The 20581-nt window shown below is 38.0% G+C and overlaps 1 protein-coding gene across 5 annotated transcripts in view; it reads right to left on the bottom strand.

The window, feature by feature from the left end:
* Window positions 1-20581, bottom strand: part of Aff2 (AF4/FMR2 family member 2) — a 560677-nt gene that overhangs the window by 182959 nt on the left and 357137 nt on the right. For all 5 annotated transcript variants that reach the window (XM_029565511.1, XM_017799178.2, XM_029565512.1 and 2 more), the window contains 2 exons: window positions 13704-13740; window positions 13401-13434 (listed from right to left, as the gene is read on the bottom strand). In XM_029565511.1, coding sequence (XP_029421371.1) covers window positions 13401-13434; window positions 13704-13740 — 71 coding nt within the window. The remainder of the gene's footprint in view (window positions 1-13400; window positions 13435-13703; window positions 13741-20581) is intronic.

The raw sequence follows: 20581 nt of genomic DNA, 5'->3' as shown, positions 1-20581 counted from the left end.
GCCAAGAACTCGACTGAAGGTATCGCCTGTCTGGCTTAGCTGTTTGTCAAGAAACTTTTAGTTATACATATGTGTACTCTTATGAAATTATATTGGCCCCTTTAATCTTTGGTTATACTTCCCTTTTGGGTGTTTAAGGACATACCATTGGACCAGATAAACTGATTTGTTTTTCCTCTTAAGGTCGTTTGAGGATCTGTTCCTCAGGGGTCCCATGGGCTTGGGAGGAGCCCCTGGCTCCTTTAAAGAAAGAAATTGTGGAAGACATCAGAAGATGGAAGAACCTCCAATGCTCATGGATTGGAAGAATTAATATTGTGAAAATGACCATCCTACCAAAAGCCATATATAGAATCAATGCAAGGCCAATCAAAATCCCCATGACATTTTTCACAGAATTGGAAAAGAAATCCCAAGATTCATATTGAAGCTCAAAAGACCTCGGATAGCCAAAGCAACCCTGAGCACTAAGAGCAATGCTGGGGGGATTGTTATACCAGATTTCAAACTGTATTGCAGAACTATAGTCATAGAAACAACATATTACTGGCATAAAAATAAATCCATAGATAAATGGAACAAAATTGAAGACCGAAATATGAGTAAATGCAATTTCAGCCACCTGATATTTGACAAAGGGGCCAAGAACATTCACTGGAGGAAAGACAGCATGTTCAGCAAATGGTGCTGGCAAAACTAGTTCTCTACCTGTAGAAGAATGAAACTAAACCCCTATATTTCACCTTGCACAAAAGTCAACTCCAGATGGATCAAAGACCTCAATGTGAATCCTGAAACTCTGAAACTGTTAGAAGAAAACACTGGCAAAAACCTACTAGATATAGGTGTAGGAAAGGATTTTCTAAACTGGACATCAATTACTCAGGACACAATGTCAAGAATCAACAAATGGGGCCTCATTAAATTAAAGAGCTTCTGTACATCAAAGGAGTCAACCAGTGAAGGGAAGAGAAAACCCACAGAATGGGAGAAAACCTTCTCCAGCGACACATCTGACAGAGGTTTAACATCCAGAATATATAAGGAACTCAAAAAACAAAGAATTAAAACAAGAAGTAACCCAATTAACAGATGGGCTAAGGAGGTGAACAGAGATTTCTCAAAAGAAGAAGACGGCTAAGAAGCATCTTAAAAGTTGTTATATAGCACTAATAATTAGGGAAATGCAAATTAAAACCACTTTAAGATTTCATCTTACCCAATTCAAACTGGCTAAGATCAAGAGAACAAATGATACCAAATGTTGGCGAGGAAGTGGAGAGGATACACTGCTGGTGGGGTTGCAAACTTGTTCAACCGCTATGGAAAGCAGTGTGGAGAGCTCTTTAAAAATTACAAATGAACCTACCATTTGACCCAGTTATACCACTCCTTGGCATATACCCAAATAACTCATCCTATTGCAGAGACACTTGCACATCCATGTTTGTTGCTGCTCTTTGCACAATAGCTAAGAGATGGAAGCAACCTAACTGTGCCTCAATTGATGAGCGGATAATGAAAATGTGGTTCATTTATATGATGGAGTTTTACTCAGCAGTAAAGAAAGATGAAATCATGAAATTTGCAGGTAAATGAATGGAACTAGAAACTTTTATACTAAGTGAAGTAACACAGACTCAGAAAAAAAGTTCTCCCTCATATGTGGATCCTAGGACCAACCAAATTCTGATAAGTGAGTATGTATCCAGACATAACTGCAGTAACCAGGATAATGGAAAGGATCCAGGGAGGTAAAGGAAAAGAAAGAACCTGAAAGAGAACAATAGGAAACAGGCATTAATAAGGGAGATAAGGATTAAAATTGTGTTAGTTTAAGGGAGAGGGGAGGGAAAGCTATACAAGGAAACTAGGGGATAAAGGGAAAGAAGGAGCTCAAGAGAGGTAGGACCATAGGAGAAGGGTATTACTATCCGAGAAATGGGGAAAATCGGGGCACCTTATCTGGGGAAATCATGATTGAGGGGTGAGACAATGCAAGAGATAATTAATGCCTAGCTAGTTTATAAAAACCCACAGGGAACTATAATAGTCCAACAACCTACTGACAAATTACACATAGTAGATCAAGAAATATATGTCTAGATAAGGTTCATCTGAGAACAATTGGTCTTTGCCCAAGCTTTATTTATATGGCACACAGTAATTAAAAATACAAGACTGGTGGAACTAACCTGCTTGCATGTTCAACAGACATACTTTGAGGCCTATACTAATTTGGACAGAGAGACATAAAGGACAGTTTTTGCTGCTTACCCTCCTAGGTCGATTAGTTCCATGGGACTATGAGCATCTCCCAAAATGTCCTGTGATTGTGGTGGGTCATCCGTCCTCTTGATCAAGGAGGCCGAGGAGACCCCACCAGATGGACTTGAACCAGTGTCCAGTCTACAAAGAGGAGGGTCAAGGAATCATTTCCTCCATGCTCCCAAGCGAAGCCAGCCATGGTCCAGTAGGACCTTTGACTTATCTTCACATAGGCGAAACTGGTAAAAGAAAGGAGCCAGGGGCTCCTCCCAAGCCCATGTGACCCCTGAGGAACAGATCCTCAAACTACCTTAAGAATAAAAATAAATTGGTTTATCTGGGCAATGTATGGCCTTGAACACACAAAAGGAAAGTATAACCAAAGAGTAAAGGGGCCAACATAATTTCTTAAGCGTCCATATGCATAGCTAAAGGCTACATAACAAGGAACAATGCCAGATAGGAGATACCCTCATTTGAGTTGTTGGCCAGGGTGGTACGAGGCACTCCCAGATAGTAACCCAGCATAGAACTGAGAAAATGAACAGCAGACCCCAATCTTATCTAAAGGGCTATTGACAACTGATTGCTGCTAGATGAGGAACAGCTGACTTTCCTAAAAAAAAAGGCCTCTAGATAGGCTGACTAGATTCACCAGATAGACAAGTAGTGGGGAACGGCTTTGGGGGCAGGTAGTGGTGACAACACAGTGGACAGTAGCAGGGATAACAGAGTAGAAGGGCTTTAGTGGGGAGGAGGCTATGGGAGGGTGCCATCTGGGAAGTGGGTGTATAGTTGAATAAGATGATTTGGGATGTTCTGTGTGATAAAATCTACAAATTAAAAAATATACTAGATTTGAGGAGGAAGCATAAAAATTTACATCACGTTAATCAGTAGAGGTGATAAACATTATCACTGAAATCTACTCGATGACTTTATAGACACACACATGTGCCAAGGATCCAAGTGCAACTGATTATGACTAGTAATAATCAGATACATACAGATTAGAGATGCATATAGCAACATCTCAGCATTAGTAGCAAAACAATGAGTCTTCCTGTATGAAATTTTATTTTAAAATGAAATGGAGATCTTTTTTAAAGGTTAAAAACTCATTCAATTTTATGTCTTACAGGGCTTACACTGAGTTCAATACTGTGTAACTGTATTAACTCAACAACGAACCTGAAAATTTTATGGCCACTTTTGAATGAGCTGTATCTTTGCTCTGGAAACTGTTATTGAGCATATTAAAGCTGCAATGATATGCTTCTAAAAATATTTTTAAAATGTAGGAAACAGCATAGTTTAAAATGAAATGGGGATCTTCTTTAAAGGATAAAAACTCATTCAATTTTATGTCTTATAGGGTTTATACTGAGTTCAATATTGTATAATTGCATTAATTCAACTGTGAACCTAAAAATTTACACTTGTCAAAGAGATTCATCCTTGCTCTGCAGTGTATTACTGAATATGTTAAAGCTGTAATGAAATGCTTCTTCTAATCATGTGGTTATTTAATTTTTTAAAAAAGTAAAAAAAAAATTCTTCAAAGCATAAAAATTTGCTCCTTAATAATTAGTAGATGTGAAAAACATTACCACTGAAGTCTTCCTGATGACTTTATATACATGGTTATATGTCAAGGAGCTCAGAAACTAACTGACTGTGACTAGTAATAACCAGATATAGAGAGATTAGAAACGCATGTACAAACATCTTAGCGTCAATTGCATTAAAAATGAATTTTTCTGTATGAAACTGTGTATTTTAATAATGAAATGGAGACCTTTTTAAAAGATTAAAACCTAATTAATTTTATGTCTTATAGAGTTTATACTGAGTACAATATTGTATAACTGTATTAACTCAACTGTAGACCTAAAAATTTACACCCAGTTTTGAAAGAGAGGCATCTTAGCTCTGAAAACTGTTATTTAATATGTCAATGCTGTTGTAATGAAATGCTTCTTCTAATTATGTGGTTATTCAATAAATAATTTAAAAAATAACAATGGTAAAAAAAGATGTCTGAATTCTGAATTCAAGAATCCTAGTATAAATTTCTGGTTCCCTTAAGTAGCTCACTGATTTTCAGCAAGTCATTTAATTTGAGATAAAATTTCCTTCTCTATAAAATTGGTTTAATCATATATACCTCTCAGATTATTATAAGGTTTAGATGTGATGAAATATGTAAACCCACTAAACGAATTGGAACAAAGAGCACCAGGCAGGCCCGAGTCCCTTGTTTACTGCAGTATGTACTGTGTGAACATGTATGATTGTTTGGTACCATCTCAGACTACTGAAAAGGGAGTGATAGTGCTGCTAATATGATGATAACAATACCTATCACATAAGCTGTGGTCAAGATGGAATGGCTGAGGTTTGCAAACTGTCACAGTGCAAGGAATCCAGCAAGTAGTTAGACAAGTTCGCTATAATTATCCAAGCATGTTGGTGATATATAGTTAATGTTTCTTTCTTCTTGTACCATATGATCTATGAAAAATACCTTGCAGAAATTTATAATGGTTCTTTTAATATTCAGATAGCTTAGAGAATTTCTACATATTATTAATTTGAGATAATATCAGGCACTTGTAAAGAGCTTTTCCACCAAAAAACTGTAGGAATATTCCATACAGTTACAGTATTGAAGTATCTATCTTGGATTGTTTTTAAAAATAGCAATATTTTACAGAATTAAGTAACTTCAAAAACTAGTTAATGAATTTGGTTATATTATAGTTTAGTAAATCATTACCTTCCACCCCCTTATGTTCTTTCTTTCCAAAATCACCATCACAGGAACCTTGCTTCCTTAGTTAAGAACATGGCTGGGCAATAATGTGCTGTAATGGCAAATCGTGGGTGTTGGCATTCCACAGGCAAACAAATATAAAAAAAAATTGTTCATTTGGCGTTCAAAAGGTCTGTCCAACCGTACTCTATTCGCTCTAACCGTCTAGCTCAGATTGATAGCATATTTGGAGATGTCAGTCAGATAGCTATGAGACTTTTTAACTTTTTTATGCCTATTGTTAATATAGATGGATGAATCACAAAGAAAGGCATTTGTTAGATTTTTCAACTGATTTTATAGCTGTAATTGTGCATGCATCTGCAGTGCTCTACAAACACTGCTCCCCACTCGTCAGTAAAATGGAAGGGCTTTTAGCAGCTCTGAAAAGGTGTCAAGAGCAGACCATTTAAACACAACATTCCCAATAATGTAATTGTGGTAAAGGAACTGGATGTCTTAGAGATGCTTAATAGCATGGAGAAACAAAATAAATAGTCTTTAGAAGCGGGAAGGCTATTTCTTGTCATCTACTCAAGTCTCAACTGGGTTTTTGTTTGCTTCTTTTTTAATTTCTAGGAGTGATACATGGGACATGTCTACTCTGTTGCTATTTTTTCTTCACCAGGGCTGGAAGACTTATTAGGATTCTGATGGATGAGTTCTGGCCTTGTCATCTGGGGAATCTGGGGATAAGGCAGCATATTCTAATGGGCAAGGATTCTCCTTGTGGTCTCAGCTCGGCTATTCCTTAGGTAGGTGAATTTGAAGAGATATTGCCCCTCCCACCTGCCTCTGTAACAGAACTGCTCTACTGCTCACGAGGCTAATAGACTGTATGACATGATTTAAAATTATCAATCACAGTGCACACGGAAAGCATCTCTGATGGCAGCATTTTATAGTCTAAGAAGTGAGAGAGTGTACATGTGTGCCCATAAATCTCACTAGATCAGACAGCATTAGAAGGACCTCAGTGACACAGAATATGTGTGCATGTGTGCATGCCTGTGGCAGGGGGTGGCAGGGTATCATAACCCTGAATTCAGTTGTGCTAACGAAAATATTTTAAATTTTGTGATCTTATTAATTCAGTGTGTTCTACCAGTACTGTTTGCTTCAACCCTCGTTACTGTTTGAACTTTCACCCTCACTGTAGGAGATATTTTATACTTATAGTCCTCGTGATGCAATCTGCCTGCAGGCTCTGAGCCAAGGAGGAATCTACCTCCAGAATTTCAACATTAGCATGTGCAGTATAGCTACTTGATGGAACACTGAAGCAAGAAATGCTATGTAGATCCCTGATTTCGACCATACAGGTCTGAGTTGAGATTGGTCCACTTTGTTCTAATGTTTGAATAAGATCATTCCTTGTCTCAAATGAGTATGGCTACTTCCAAAGTGTCCAAAGGGGCTTTAGTGTAGAAAGAACAGATGCTCAGGAGCCAGGCCCAGTTTCACCCTTTCCAAGAGTGGCTCTTTGAGCAATGCACTTACTCAGTGACTCTGAGCTTTGGTTTCTGCTTTTATAATGATGCTGAACTCTGTGGACATGTACAGAAGAACAGCACGTGGGAAGTGCCTGGCACATATTAGGTACTAGATAAGTATGATGAATGACCTTCCTGAGACTGTGAGCTCAGAAAGAGAAAGATGTGCAGCAATTTTCTTGAGTTATTGTGTCTGGCCAGGAGCCTTATATGAAATAAGTGCTGAACACATATTTGTTGTAAAAAATGAATGGGGGCTGGAGAGATGGCTCAGCAGTTAAGAACACTGACTGTTCTTGCAGAGGACCCAGGTTCGATTCCAAGCACCCACATCATGGCTAAAACCATCCATAACTCCAGTTCCTGGTGCTCCAAAACCATCTTCTGACCTCCTAGGGCTTTTCAAGAAACAGGTGCAGTTACACACATGCAAACAATGCAGTCATGCACAAAAAATTATAAAGAAAACCAACAACAACAAAAAATAAAAGCCTAAATGAATGAATGAATATGGGTATCAAATAGAGTAGAGGAAGAATCATCCAACATTTCCAAGAGAGGGAAACATGAAAAACATATTTTCCTAATTACAGAAGTGTTTAAAACCAATCTGAAATATATGAATCCTATTATAGTGTTGGATCCATAAACAGCACCATGAAAATCAAAACTGATCTTTCAACTACAGTAGGTAAGAAAAAAAAATTCTGATTTTAGTTTGTATAGTGGAAGTGCAAATCTCTAGGCCCTTTTATAGGAACCCCAGGTCTCGCTTGGTCTTGGCGCTCAGCAAGCCACTGCAGTGTCAGCACTCACTGATGTGAATATTCCAAATGCCAATGTTGCTTGTTGAAACATTAGCCAATATACAATCCTCAACATAAAATCCTCTTGATGTCTGATTACTCTTCTTAAGGACCTCATGCTGATTCATTTCAAACTGTGAATTACCTTTAATTCACAGCTTGAACAGACTGCCAAATTTTGTTTTCTCTTCTCCCAGGTGGCTGTCCCTGATGCAGTGGAGGATTTCCAAAAATACATTAAGTCCTTAGGAAAAGTTGGCAAGCTTGGAGACATGGGGCATACAAGACATGTTAAAAGCAAGAGTTGGCAGAGTTTACAGTTTAAAAATCAGAATAGCTGCAACAATTGAAAGTCACCAAGATTACCAGCTTTTTTTTTTATGACAGTTACTTAGGTTAACTCAAAGTGGTTATCAGTATTTCTAAATTCCAAATACTAAATCATGTGTTTTGATTAAGGATTAATTTGATTAAGAAAATAACATTTTCCTGACACATTAAACATTTTTTTTTACTGAATTAAATCTAAGCAGACCAAACATCTACTTAGGGAAGAATATTTGAATGCTAGAGTGGATTATTGCTCTGCAATAAGGCAGAGCAGTTCATAAATCTCAAATCAAATTCTCCAAGGAAACATTTTTGATGATGAAAGTTTTGGCAGAAGGATGGTCATGGTTGTAATGAATATGAGGGTTGTTTTATTTTTTGTTTTTGTTTTTCATTAAATTGGTAAAGATTCATCTAAGAAATAATGTTTTGCTTTTCTCTGCTATAGCATTCTGAAAAAAAATTCTCATAATCTTTCTAGTCTCTATGGTAATGAAATCTTCATAATATTTAGAGAAAGTTTAGAGATGATGCTAGTTTAGTTAAATAAAGCAATTTTGATCTAGTTTTGTACTCTCTGAAGCAGAGAGGTCTCATTTCTACTAAGCAGCTCTACACGTTTCCTTAAAAGTTTGTATGCAGATAGAAAAGGCCAAATGTGCTGTCTCTCTGTCTGTCTGTCCTTGTCTCTCTGCCTCTCACTCTTGCTCTTGCTCTTGTTCTCACTCTCATTCTGCCTCTATTCCTGTGCTGGATAGCTTTAGTTGTCAACTTGACACACCTGTGTAGAGGGAGCCTCAATTGGGGAATTGCTTCCATTGGACTGCCATATGGCTATGTCTGTGGGGCATTTTCTTGACTGTTGAGTGATGTGGGAAGGGCCAGCCCACTGTGGGAGGTGCCACTGATGGCAGGTGGTCCTGTGTTGTATAACAAAGCAGAGTGAGCACCAGCCAGGGGAGCAAGCCAGTAAGCAGCTATCCTCCAAGGTCTGTGCTCCAGACACCTGCCCTGAGTTCCTGACCTGGCTTCCCTTGATGATATGTTGTGTGTGTAAGTCAAATAAACCTTTTCCTTCCCAAGTTGGATTTGGTCAGTGTTTTCATCATAGCAATAAGAAAGAAACTAGAACAATTCCTTTCTTTCATTTTTCTTTTTGACAGGGTCTCATGTGGCTAAGCCTGGCCTCCACCTCATTATATAGCTGCTGTTAGCCTCAAATATTTGATCTTTCAGTCTCCACTTTCCAGTGCTAGGGTTATGGACATGTACCACCACGCCTAGCCAACAGGCCAAATTGGTATATTAAATTTATAAATACGCATCAAATCACATGTAAAAAGACAGCCCAGTGGGAAGTAAGGGCTATTTAAATCTCCAGGGCACTCAGGCTGCATTTGAACTTTCTCACCAAAGAACAGTCTTACTTAGATAACTCTTTGGTGTATTTGTAGTCAAAATGTCAATTTGAGTTTAGGGTGCATGGTTAATTTGTCTTTTAAGTGGAATGCATAAACTTTAAGGGGAGGTATTGCATTCTAGCTTTAGGGTGGCTGGTAAAGTTAACAGGACAATGGGTATCCAATAGCCTGGCAGGTGTGCTCCAAAGCACGATGGTTCTTGTTTAAGATTTCAACCATTGTTGTAATAACGTAGCTTCCTTCCCTGTTTCCTAGAACTATATGCAAGCATTTGTTCTTGCAGCACACATTTTAACTATCCACAAGAGACCTATGGCTCACCACAGTCAGTCTGGCTCTATATGGCCTTTCATCAACTCTCTGGATTCATAGTTGATGTTTTCATCTATATCAACTATAGTCAATACTAGAAGTCAATACTAGAAGTGGAGGTGCTGGTTTTATGGCAAGGAAAAATAGCATTCTGATTATATCTGACCTTATATTTACATTTGTATGGAAAATATCCAGACTTTCTCAATAGCATGCCTTAAAACACAGAGCTTCTTGGATAAGAGGGGTACTGAATGGTTTCCAATTGGACAGATTTCAAATGCCAGCAACAAAGTTTAACACAGGAACTTGATATCTGGAGTTGCCATCTTCAACAGTACTCAGCAAGCTAACCGAAGTCAAAGGCTATCTGCATGAACCCTTACGAGTTCATCGAAGCTATCGGAGAATTCTAGGGGCAAATGAACATGTGTTATCTGTTTCTTATTTTTTTCAGTTGTTATTGTTGTTATTTTGATGCCTCACCAAATCAAATAGTAAGGAGATAAGTAAGGATACTATAGTGCAAGTAATTTGCAATATACAATAAACAATTAAACCAAGTCATACAACTTAACAAAGAAAATCCAAGTTCTTGTCTTCTCTATTGCTCTTTAACGGCTAACTTGAGTATCTGCAAAGTAACATGAAACTCGCTGAAAGCCTGAACATAGTAATTGAATCAACTACATGCTTTTATACACCTAATGGACCTACTACTCATCTTCAAATGCATAGCTCTATAGTCCTAGGAAAAAATAATTTGAGCATCTTAAGGTCATGCTTCACTCTGTTTGCTGGGATACAATCCATTTGGGGAGGAGACTACAAAATCTATTGAATTTAGAAGACTTGAGTTAAGACTGTTTCAAAGATGATAGCATAACTGAGACTCACAGAGGCTGAGAGCTGGCAGTGGGGGGTGGGCGCTGAGCGCCAGGTCTTCTATCGTCTAAAATTATTAACTATTAAATTTAAATGTACTTTTATGTAGTTAAGTGTAATTGCTAACAAACGTGTGTGGGTACTCATATGTGAATGTACATCTGCTCATTGATTTGTTTAATTTGCTTTAAGGGACTCTGTGTACTTTAAAGATGAATTCAACTATGATTTAAACCAGCATCTTCTACATCTAATATCAGTAATTCCCCCAAATACTATGATTATGGTTTAGCAAAGGCCTAAACTCTGTCCCCCAACTTCTCACAGTCTAATTACCTTGTCTCATGGACATATACACATTCAGCTATATTATATATTCAGTATATCAGAACACTGATGGACAGACATCTTATACAAAACACTAGATAGCAACAAAGTATACTTAGTGAATCAAAGAATATCCACTTTTCCAAAAGGCCTGTCATGTGCTGGGTTTTGGATCAGGGAGAGTAGCAAATGTCAAGAACAAAGAAAGACCCTGGGTACTTACTAGGCTGCACTCAGACCCACCACGGCCAGTGTTCCCTGGCTTGCTGCCCATGCATGAAGCACTTATAAGGAACCTACGCTTGAATGGAAGATCTGCAACTTGTCAATCAGGGAAAATAAGTCAAGTTGAAGAAAATAGAATGTCTGGGGAATTAAGGGATTCTGTTTTATAAGGGTATAATCTCTCTCCACTGTACTAAGTGGCAGAGAACATACCTCAGAGAGCTGCTGGTCTTGAGTGGGTATCTTTCTCATCTTTGAAGTTGCTTATTACCAAGTTCCACAGGTTGCCAGTCTGTCTATACTCAGAATGTTCTTAATAACCTGGAGAGTTACCCTGTCTACTGGAAAATCCTAGAAATTGGCTTAAAAACACACCATCATAAAATATTGGTGAAAAATAATAATGGCTGAGATGGTAATAATTTGGAGGCTGAAGATAAAAACAGTTTTATTACAATTCTGATCTTTGTGTTAAGCTCATATCTGGCCATAAGAAGGGAATTATTGCAAGCACAAGCCGATGGACAGTGCCTGGATTTTAGGCTGAATGTCCAAAAAAGGTGAAACTCATTCACAAAATGGGCTTGGTAACTTCAAGTCTTGCTGACATGTACTACATGGAATTTTAGTCTTACTGACTACACTAGATACCATGCTATAAAGTACTGTTCTATAAAGTATAGCCTGTAACTATAAACCACCATTTACAAGTTTATTTCTGTTAAGTATAGACTACTGAAATATTTCATTCTATGGTATGGATGGAAAGCAGCATATTTCACACTGGAAGTCTAATATGCATGCTTAAGAGTAAGACATTTCATTCTGAAAATATAATTTTAGATTCTTTCGTATTTGTAAACGTGCACTGACTTCCTAAATGTGCGTTGTTTTTAATAAGAGGAAGGTAAGGTATGGTGATATCATGGAGGTAAGATCTATGGTTCATTCAGAATAACTAGAAGGAAACTTTATGTGATTGATGGGAAAAAATGAAACGTACACTATCAGAGATTTTTTTTGATTTCCATGCTTCTGTAAAATTTGGTCCTTAAATCAAAGCTATGGTTTTGTTTATCCTGCTTTTTTGTTTTGCCTTACATTGTAAAACTGAGGAACCTTCTTTGTTGAAGCTCACTTTTTGCTGGAAGGCACAGGTCAGACCAGGCAACCAAGAAAGAAAACCAGTGAGCAGGTCAGGCCTTTCATGTTTCATGACTACATTGCAAAAAGAACGTGTAGTAGAAACACGGCTGACTATATAGGAGTCTCAGTCTATCTGGAGTCATTCCCAGTTGCTTTATGTGATTATTCATGATCTTCCAAAAGGTGAGCAATTCACTTCAAGTGTGCCATTAGGCCACTTGTGTGTCATAAATTATTTCATTTTCAAAAATTTCAAGTACATACTATTTCTCACATAGAAAAGTCGACTTCCATTTTCTATTATCAGGAAGGAAAGAAGTTGTGACAGTAATACTCCCTTGATACACTCTTGGGCAAATGGATATTAAAAATCTACAATAGTTAATCAGAGGAAATTGGTTTCTCCAAACTCCTCTTCTAGTTGACACTAAAAAAAATGAAGACAGTGCAAAATGAATTACAGGGCCCTGACTTCTAAACTTCAATCTAGTGTCATGTAATCTCTTATTCTCTCTCTTCCTGGCTGCCTTTGCTTGGCTTTAATATACAGATGGCAGATGATCTGCAAACAGTGAAGTCTTGGACTAACTGGCCATAGTAAGCAACATCGCATTTCATGTTCAGTCTTGCTGGTTTAGATATCTCCCTTGCCCACTCTAATAAATGACTATTGTTTAATATGATGTATGCAGCTGAAGGAACCTAAGGCTCTATAGCTAGACAAATTGCAGGGAACAAATATCTCGAATCTTTGCTCTGACATCACAATCATGTTCAGACATTGACCTAGCACTGTCTACATCAGTACAGAACTGTTACTGACCACATTCATCTATAATCTTACTTCTTGACTTTGGATACTTTAGTTTGTATGCTTTTATCCACTGATACATTTTACGTTAACATCCCAAGAAGATGATACTACCAGCAGGTGGGACTTTGGAGAGGTAACTCGGTCATGAGGGTGAGCCTTCATAAATGAAATTAATTCCTGTGTAAGAGCTACTCCAGAGAAAGCTCTCACTAATTGTGAGCTTACAGTGACAATATGGCTATCTCTTCAAATACTATTTCTAATTGTGGCTTGACCTCTGGCTTCTTAGAATATAGGACTATTAGAAACTGCTACTCTTATTAATAAGTTTCTAAGTTTATGGCATTTTGTTATAGCAGCTGGAAAGGACTAAGGCAATATGAAATTATATTTTCTCTAGTAACTAGAGTGTACATTACTAGGAGTAGAAGTTCATAGTCTCACAAAAGAAAGAACAGAGGGAAACCAGCTTAGCATTGAGGTGCTATTTATTTGCCAAAATGCCCCAAATAATCCTGGTTTGGGAACCCATGTACTCACAACTTGAATGATACTGACTTTGTAGAAGCTCTGCCGGTTGGGTCGCTCCACTCTGAATAGAAAGGACACAAACAGTTACCGTTCATATATCTATTATCGAAAGATTGTTCAGAATTAATTTTTTTCCTAAACATGCAGCCCTTCCTGATAGTTTCATAGCTTCCTGATTAATAATAGATGATGAAAGGAAACTAGTTACAGCACATCACAATGCAATTTTGGGTGTTTTTTCATATTTTAATGATAATTAGGAATGAGGAAGAAGAGAGGGAAGCAAAGGTATGGATGCCAAGGTTAAGAAGGAATTGAAAAAACACTTACTTTGTAAGGTAAATCCTGGGGTCAGATGTTGCGACTCCTATAAGGAAAAGCATAAACAACATGAACATTAGTTAAATGATACAGGTTGAGCAAAAGTGACTGCTGTTGCTGAGGACATCAACCGACTAATGTTTACAAATAAGAAATCACGATGAACAATTCTATCAAATTGACTTCTGTCTCTACCTGTACTTGCAGGATAAACACTTGCCAGCAAAGACTGCAGCAACAAGATCAGGAATACCATTTTATTATAATTATAAGTAACATTCTATTTAGAAATGTGTGCCACATGGACCCATATGTGTAAAATGCAGATGTATAAATTGTCCCTTAATAAGCAATGATGCCTCTAAGGAAGTCAAAGGAACTTGATTCAAGCAAACACATGATCATGGTTTTTGTAAAACTGTAAACAAGATTGTAATTAATATGCCAAATTTTCACTTTTATAAAAACCACTCCAACATTCTGCTTTAACTATGACTCATGTGCAGTAAATGCATGTTGTTTTGTTCAATACTTGTGCTCTTAAAACGTTATTATAATTCTGTTGTAGTGTAGGAAGCAATTTGAAATATATTGGTAGATCATGTTATTGAAAGGATTTAAGTTTGATCCTAATGTTACCATTCATGTAATTCATTCACTGTTTTGTGAAATTTAGGCTTGCACTCAGGAGTCTTGGTGGGAGTATGCCACACCTGTGCAGATCCTGAGAAAAGCGGCAGGCAAAAGCCCTACACTGATGCTCAGGTTACCCACATTACTGGGTACTGTGTGGGTTCAGCAGAAAATTGGCAAGGACTACAGAGCAAAATCAGAGGCAATTAATTCAAGAAAGGCCCTTAGTTCCATCACCAGCATTGAAAAGAAAGCAAATGTAAGAATTACGTTTATCAGTCACCGTTTTAAGTAATGCATTCTTTAGATTTCATCTTGCCACTCCACAGAGTATAAAGAAGATCAAAGCATAATGTGTCTTTTAAAAAAATAAGCAAGAATAATATGACTGTGCTCTTCTTTCACTGAGAGCCAATTTTTCAGTCTTTTCAGCCTAAGTCTGTTTCCCAAGACCTTTGTCTTCTGTAATGATCACTACTCTTGAAAACTACAGTTAACTCAACAACTAGTAGGAAAGGTCTCTTACATAAACAGTTGTCACAAAGCCATGCAGTTTGCTGCCCAACGACTTCTGTTCATTTACTGATGGAGAACTTCCTTTAAAATATTTTTGTTTGGTACTGTAAACCTGGTCAACAACCCGTGGAGGAGGAGGTCATAAGCTTCTCTTTGTAGTGAGTGAAGGCGAATGCAGAGATTCATAACTGCTCAAGATGTTGAGAATAAGGAACAGTTGAGGTCTCACTCCTAAAGAAGACATTTACATCACCCCCTCTAAGGCTCAGGGAACAGCACAGAAGAGAATTCGGCAATGTAAGAGCCGGAAAATAGTGAGAAGGGCTATCTCAATGCTATCTTCAGAACATGACACAACAATTGCAAGCAGGACCTCACAGCAGCTGTGACTACATGCACTGAGTCTGCATGAGACTGAGAATGTCCAAAACCAATCAAAGATCAGGGAAGGACACGTGGAGCCCTTCACCTTTCTGCTGAACTGTTGGTAACTGATGGATTCTGGGAGAGGAATAGTCATTGCCTTCAGTTGTGTCCAACAGTGAGCCCACCAAGATCCAAGGTGTAGTTCCTAACCTGCAGCCACACAGGTATTAGTTACATTAGTATGCTCTTGGTTACAAAACAAAACAAAAAGGCATGAATTTGGGAAAAAGACCTGTATGGGAGAGGGTATGGCAGCTGTGGGAGAGATGTAAGAGGGAATGGGAGCAAAAGTAGAAAACACACTGTGGACACATAACCAAGAAATTATCGAAGAATAAAGTTAATCCATGACAAAGGAAAAAATATGATAACAGCTTAAGGCTTGGTTATTATACAAAATAATAACTGGGCATGGGGGTACGTGACTTTAATTCTAACACTCAGGAAACAGAGGCAGGCAGAGCTCTATGAGATCCAGGCTAGCCTGGTCTACATCGTGAGTTCCAGGACAGGTTGGGCTACAGGGAAACCCTGTCTAAAAAACCAAACCAAACCAAACCAAAACCAAAACAACAGATTTCAGGACTACGTCCTATACTCTATCACTGTGTCTTTCTCATACGTCCTCACTGCAGTCTTTGGTCTCCCTGTCACTAGAGAACTAACTGCCTTTTGACGAAAGATCTCTAAGATGATCCTTACCCGCTAGGAAATTCCAGATGTCAAGGAAGGGGACTTACTACTAGAGGCCATGCCACTGGGAAAAAGCACTGAGCTGTGAAAATTATTGGCACGAAAGTCCATGGAAAGGAGCACAGCAAAGTCAGAACTCAAAAAGCACAAGAATCTATGGCCATTTAATAAAGAGGTAAACATTCTTATCTGTCTTTGTATCCCCCAAAGGCACAATTAGAGCATAGTATAATATTATACCATAGCACAATAATTGATGCTTATAATGATGTCAAAGTTATAAAGAAAGACTAAAACATGTTCAATATAACCTTATAAAGAGGACAAAAACATTGATTACACTTCAAAATAACTTCTGTTACATGGCTTCTATGGAAGGATAACCTTCAGTTATCCTAGGATTTCAGTTTTCGAGAACAACTACTTTCTCAAAGTGCATAATAAATAAGTTGTTAGTTATTTGCATCAACTTTCTCTAAAGGATTTCATTTCAAAAATACGGGGCATGTTTAGACTTGAAGACCTTTAGGAAATCAAATGCAGGTTCCAAAATCAGTCAGAACAAACATCTGATGTGGAGAGCAAGGCACACAATTTTGGATAGGTCCTAGAAACCTGAGTTGAAAAACAATCTTCATGCAAGTATTTTGGCCTTTATCCCTAAACAATCAGTTAGCTCTGTGCACCAATGCGGTCATGCATGAAGGAAGTAGGATGAAGTTATTTACCAATATTATATAATTGATGTTATATATTCTTGATATACTTTTTATTGCTAAACTGGAAAAGACAGTTATAAACAAGAAATACAAAGAAAGGAAGTACTTTTATATGTTGCCAAGGTTACTTTACATAAATACTCAACTCTAACTGGTTATATCATGGTCCTGTAAAAAATTCGCAGTGTTCATATAGTAATTGCTACTGCATGTACTACAAAAAATCAGCAGACTTTGAACTTAGCATTTCTTCATGGAGATATCATATATGCTACTATGTAACAGTGCCAGATTGTTCACAAACTCATGTAAGGCTCTTTTAAACAGTCACCTGGTAGATAACCACGTTATCAGAAGTTCCTATAAAAACAAGACTTTAATCTTTAATTTTGATTTAATAAGACCTGGGAAGGGTCAGCCAACTTTTTCCCATTAAGGGCAAGATAGTAAACATTTTAGGAATTTGGAGATGTATGGTCTCTTCATCATTGCTCAATTCTGCTATTACAGTGTGAATGGCTGTGGCCCTATTCCAAAAAACCTTGATTTATAGATACTGAAATTTGGATTCCACATTCATATTCATATTACTCACAATAATGAATTAATTTTCCTTTTAATTATAAAGCACTTTAAGATATAAATGTCCAAGTGGTCTAGTGTCATTCTGTGTTCTAGAGGCTACTTACCTGTACTAATCTTCTCCAGAGGATATTGGTGCTCTTTTTCTTCTGCTTAGCATGTACTTATTCACCTCTTTGTGAGAGTTTATATATTCTCTATGAGAACTATAATATGACATTTTTAAGTTTGAGATTGGTAAGGAAACTTCAACTGAGAGTTGTCAACTGTATTTGTCTTTATAAATTTATAGAATCATAAATAATTTGACCTGAAAGTTGCACAGAGACTGACAACAGACACAGACACAGACACAGACACAGACACAGACACAGACACACACACACACACACACAGACACACACACACACACACACACACACTGGTAAAGATGAGAAAAATTAAGCTCAGAGAAGCCTCAAGAACTCCGTCCCATGTGCAAATGGAAGAATTGGATTTAAAGTATCAAGGACTGCTGTCCTCTCCTCTGAACAAGCTGTGTGATAGCTTTTTAGAGATGATGCTTTCCAAGTTGTTAGCACTTAGTTCTAGTAGATGCACAGGAGAAGGGGTGATAACCTTTCTGTAAATGGTGGGGGACACCCCAAGAGATAGTATGACTCCTTGTGTCATCTAGATCTCAAATTTAGTTTCCTAAGTTATTAGTGGGGGGGCAGGATCTCAAACACATTGCCTTAGCTTCCCTCTCTGTAAATAAGGAATGATAAAATTACCAATTTCTCTGTGTTCTGGTGAAGACTGAATTATTTACTTCATTACATGCCTAAAATGAGTTGGGTCTAAGGAGATGGAGAGCAAGGCCAGGACAACCTACGGAGAGAAGCAGGGCTGTAAGGAGCGAATGCCCCATGACTAGACTGGGACAGTGAGTATTACTGTTCAGTTTTGTTTCCTTTCAAAGGAAAGAAGGGCAGTGACTCAGAGTTCAAGCAACAATATTGTCAAAATAATGAGCATAAAATCTAAAAGGCCTGTTTGGCATTTTTACTTTTTTTTTTTTTTTTTGTCTTTTTGAAGCAGGGCCTCCCTGTAGCCCCAGCTGTCCTGGGGCTCACTATGTAGACCAGGCTGGCCTTGAACTCACAGAGATCCACTTGCCTCTGCCTCCCAATTGCTGGGAATACAGGCATGCGCCACCACACCCAGCTGACATTTCTATTTTTTAAGTAAAACCCAAATTTCGTACACAGCTTCCAGGGCCTTTCACAGAGTTCACTTCTCTCACTGGATTTCTCAAAGTCTTCTAAGCACTTTGGACTTTATACCAGTATGGACCACACTGTGCTTCATTCCACTCCTGCCTTCGCTCATGTCAGCATTCTGTATGCAGCATTCTTTTCTGGCACGCTTCACCATCAGGTAGAACTTTAATCAGTCTCTAAATGTTGCCACCTCTGTGACAAGTACTTCTTCACCTCCCAGAAAAAGGATTATCTACTTCTCAGAGCCTTGTATTTGTTTGGAGACATTTGCATTCTTTGGCTCTTTATTTAATACTTGTAGGGAGCTTTAGTACATCTAACTCTTAGTGCATTTTCATATCTTCAGTAAACTGTTTCTGAGCATGGTAAAAGAGGAAGGAAAGACAGATAGATGGAAGAAATGAAGGAAGGAGAGAAGGAAGTTTTTTTTCCCTTTTAAATGATTTTATTAGGATAGCCACGTTTTAAGGTGCATTTAAAGCTGATGGTGATATCTTGGTTTGTACTGATCTGCCTGCTAGTGAGCAAAGATTAGAAGGTGACACAGAACAAAGGAAGGTGAGTGAGCAGAAAGAAGACCACAGCTCGTCTTAATTTCAAACCTGCAGACCCCTGATCTGATCTTCCTTCTGGGTTGAATTCATCCCCCTATGATTCCTCAGCTCCAGACACATTTAATTTGGCCATGGCAGTGTTCAGGTGCTAAGATAGTCATGCTAGAGTCTATGCATACATTGTCTTAAAGACATTTTCAATACAAATTTGTATTGATTGTACCACCATCAGGGCAACAGAAAATGAAGATTTTTTTAAGGCACTAGAAGACCAGTGAGTGCTATTTTGTCATCACTAATTTAACTGGAAGATTGGTATATGCAAAGTATAGGAGTAAAGAGAAATAAAACTGATCTGTCTTGGGATAGAAATGTGTTTCATTTGAAGATTTCAGGAGTGACTATGCACAGTAATAAGAAAAGCAGGCTCAGAATGGATCATGTTGTGACGAGGAAAAACAGCATTTAGAAAACCAGTTGCCTTCTGGATACTACATATCTCTTTGCAATTACTTTAGATTATGTATTTAATTAGCCTATTTTTTTAAGGAGAACTTAGCATCATTTGTTCTAAATCCCTTCTCACTCGTTCTTGAAGCTTGTCTGTAATATAAAGGGCCATCCAGCATCTGTATGCACTTTGACTGTGACAGGGAGACAATCACTGCTTGAAGCAACCTGTCCCATGCAGAGGCAGCTGGATCTGGATCTGAATCTCCTTCCAGATTGTGAAGTTAAACACCTGTCTCACAGGAGCATCTACCTAGGGATAATAGACGTACTGTACAGAGCACGTCTCCTCCTGCTTCAGTGTAACATGCCTTTGGCTTTGGGAGACTGCAATTAAATGTATTCCCTCTTAGAGTGTCTCTTCTCAAGGTCATGACATTCTCAGTCTGTTCGTTTACTTATTGAAAACTTTTAACTGTTCTTCCAATGTTCTAATCCTGAATTCTGTCATTATCTTAGGTACTCCTAGGAAGGAATCCTGACTGTTTGGGGCTATTGTACCTCTCAATATCCTGTTCTAGGTGTGATCTGCCAGTTCCAGGGAGTACTCTCATCACCTTCAGTCTGTATACTCTGATATCCATGTATTGATGAGCCTAATAGGTGGTGACAAGATGATGTGCATGCTGTTGATTTTTCTGTGCAGTGATGAGGCAGCTGAACAGAATTTTTTTCTTATTCACAGAGGTTACTATTAAATTGGTAACTTGATTCTACCAGTCTACTTACACAGTATATTTGTGAGTTCATGGCTCCAAACAGAAAAAGTTCCTGGCCCTCTGTTATCATCAGGTATGCCTTCTCAGCACTTTCAAACACTCAATTTGAAAAGAAGTGCTGTTCAAATCTTGCTCTAGTCTTAGGGCACATGGCCAATATGCTTTATCCAAAGAGCAAGGATCATTCCATCACACACTCACAACCCTAGCAACAGAGAGATGATAAATTTTGTGGAGGAGAGAGTTTGTGTGTATAGGGGTCATCAAACATTT

Source organism: Nannospalax galili, unplaced genomic scaffold (genome assembly GCF_000622305.1).
Source record: "Nannospalax galili isolate Female #2095 unplaced genomic scaffold, S.galili_v1.0 scaffold198, whole genome shotgun sequence".
Lineage (NCBI taxonomy): Eukaryota > Metazoa > Chordata > Mammalia > Rodentia > Spalacidae > Nannospalax > Nannospalax galili.
This window is presented reverse-complemented; position numbering and strand designations above follow the sequence as displayed.